Genomic DNA, 2,500 nt, shown 5'->3' with positions numbered 1-2,500 from the left:
TATATGTGAATAAATATGACTATTTTATTATCATCCTGTCTAACACACAAGATTTGGTCCAATGCATGCAACTGTTTGGGTCTGGCATCAAATACACACTCTGTTGATTTTAAAAGGGTCTTTATTAAGAGATGCAGTTACTAATGATTAACTATCATTGAACAAAGATCAGTTGTCAATGAACAAGATTTAGTGCCAGTTTTGAAACTGTTTATTACAGAGCATAATAAGGGAACACAGCAGATCTTGGTTAATACCACTGAACTAGCAGACCTGTAACTCTGTTTCACAATAACACTCAGAAGTCTAGTATGACAGAAGATAGCTGCAGAAATACATCATGAGAAGCCATGTGTGCATCTTTCCTCTTAGTTTCTGCGCCACACAGGTATGGACGTCTGTCTGGGAGCCACACCGTCACTGCAGGGGATGAAGTAAGAGCTCGTCTTCAGGCACTCGGGCGTGAGCTTCAGGCACACGAAGCAGAACTCAATCTGACAGCGAGGGCAGATGATGTTCTTGCAGCCCGATTTGTCGTGCTCCACCCTCTGACCACAGGTGGGACAGGCCCGGATGGAGGGGCAGTCGGTGACCCCCTGCACCTGAGGGAGGTCGGTAGTCTTACAAGTCTTGAGAAGCTCGAGGTCGTGGTTGATGCAGCCGTCGTTGTCGCAGCGATCGGAGCGTGGAGCTAAACCTTTCCACGGATTCAAACACTGCCAGCAGAACTGGTAGACTTTCTTCTTGTCTGCTGTGCACACTGTGCACTGCGTGCTCAGGTTGGTCAGGTCCTCTCTCTCCACATAGGTTTTGCAACCAGGGCACTGTTGTGAGAAACATTAAATAAACACTTCAGCGTCTCAGGAAATAGTCTTCTTTTCTATCAGTGCAGTAAAAATGTCACTGGGTGGTTGGTTTATCTGAGCATGAAGACTGAAGGAAAGGCAAAGTCATCTCACACAAAAAAGCTCTGAATGTATTAGTTTTACCAAAAAAAAAGAAAAATGCAAAAAAGTGATGTGCCTCCATATTTTTGCTCTTCTTTATTAGCCTCCGTCACATTTTACGTCATATTATGCAAGTTTATTTTGTTTTGCATGTAAGAAAACAACAACATCTTTGTAAGGATGCTGAAGGGGTGGCACATTATTCACAGGACCTTCACACTTCAGAAACAGTCTGGGTTCAAATGCAGCCGTGCAACACTTAACATAAAGCTCTGGCTGTTTTCTACCTTAAGGTGATGAGTTCTGTTACAAGTATTGCCTCTAAAAAAATGTAAACATCTCACAATTTACAGTGTTTTTTGTGAAACATTTTGCTGTGTGGACCAGAGTAGCTGTTACACATTTGGTGTTAGACTGCACTGTGTAAACTCACGCATCTGGGGCTCAGGGTTTGGCCCAAAAATTTGTCAGTTGTGAATAGAAAATGCTGCAAATTGAGTTATAAACATTAACCATAGTATAATTACTTAAATTTCAAGATGTTAATGTACACGTTTGGATTGAAGCCTACCAGACTACCTTTGTCTGGTTCAAGTCTTTGAGATTGGCCCGCTGGCTCAAGCAACATGTACATCCTGTATACAGCTCAGATAGAAGAGTGGATTTGTTTTCCTCTTTAAGTTTTGATAAAACAAACAAACAAACAAACAAACTAGACTTTCGTGTTTTGCATGATTGGTGGATGCTCTTCACTAAATCAGCCTGTGTCTTTTTGAATGCACCAGTACACTTACTGTTTTAAATTCACAGTATTCTGTGGCAGCCAGACGTGCGATGTTCTCTTCAAAGTACTGCATCTCCTCAGCCGTCAGCACTGCCAGCCTGCGCATCTCTTGATAAGGCCAGTCTGCATTGCACCTTTGCGTGGTTCCAGGTTTTAAAGCGGGGCACTTAAACTTGTACTGGCCCTGAAATTAAAAGGCCACATAGTGTTATACGGCCAGTTAAACATGCAGTAGCTGTGGGCTTCAGTCTGCGTTAACTGATGCTTTTGGCTCCGTTGGAGCAGCAGGAACAAGTATTGAGCGCAACACTAACACATCTGGTACATTTGCAGCAATGAGACATTATTCATTTGCAGTTACTGTTTAACTGGTGAATGTAAGACTAACATTTTCTCTTTTCCAGCTCTGTTTTGGTTCTCTATCATGCTCTTGTGGAACCATTTCCCTTGTCCCACCATGTTCTAAGCCAGTCTCTTAAGCCTTGATTAAACTCCTTGCAGATGCGCATACAGCGTACAGCTGAGTAGTTTTTTGTTATTTTGCATATATTCTGCATCCATGTATTCACACCACTGCCAAACATACAGTACACACAAGTGCCCTTGTCAAGCAGTTGCCATGTGGGTATAGACTGTATGCAGACGTAAGCATCTCTGTTGCGTCGTCGGCGAGGTGGTATAAGGCCACTATTAAACTTTCCATGTTTGGTTAAGGGTCAGTGTATTACCAATTTAGTCATCTCCCCAAGGCTGGGAGAGTCTGCATGAA

General features: G+C 42.8%; 1 protein-coding gene across 2 annotated transcripts in view; it reads right to left on the bottom strand.

Annotated features, from left to right (window-relative positions):
* Positions 1-103: 103 nt before the first annotated feature.
* LOC103358399 (uncharacterized) overlaps positions 104-2,500 on the bottom strand; it is an 8,911-nt gene continuing 6,514 nt past the window's right edge. For both annotated transcript variants that reach the window (XM_008283356.1, XM_008283357.1), the window contains exons 3-4: positions 1,742-1,915; positions 104-824 (exon numbers count right to left, since the gene is read on the bottom strand). In XM_008283356.1, coding sequence (XP_008281578.1) covers positions 369-824; positions 1,742-1,915 — 630 coding nt within the window. In that variant the 3' untranslated portion in view covers positions 104-368. The remainder of the gene's footprint in view (positions 825-1,741; positions 1,916-2,500) is intronic.

Source organism: Stegastes partitus, unplaced genomic scaffold (genome assembly GCF_000690725.1).
Source record: "Stegastes partitus isolate 25-593 unplaced genomic scaffold, Stegastes_partitus-1.0.2 Scaffold308, whole genome shotgun sequence".
Taxonomy (NCBI): Eukaryota; Metazoa; Chordata; class Actinopteri; family Pomacentridae; genus Stegastes; species Stegastes partitus.
The sequence above is the reverse complement of the archived record's forward strand: the minus strand, read 5'-3'. Positions and strand labels throughout refer to the sequence as shown.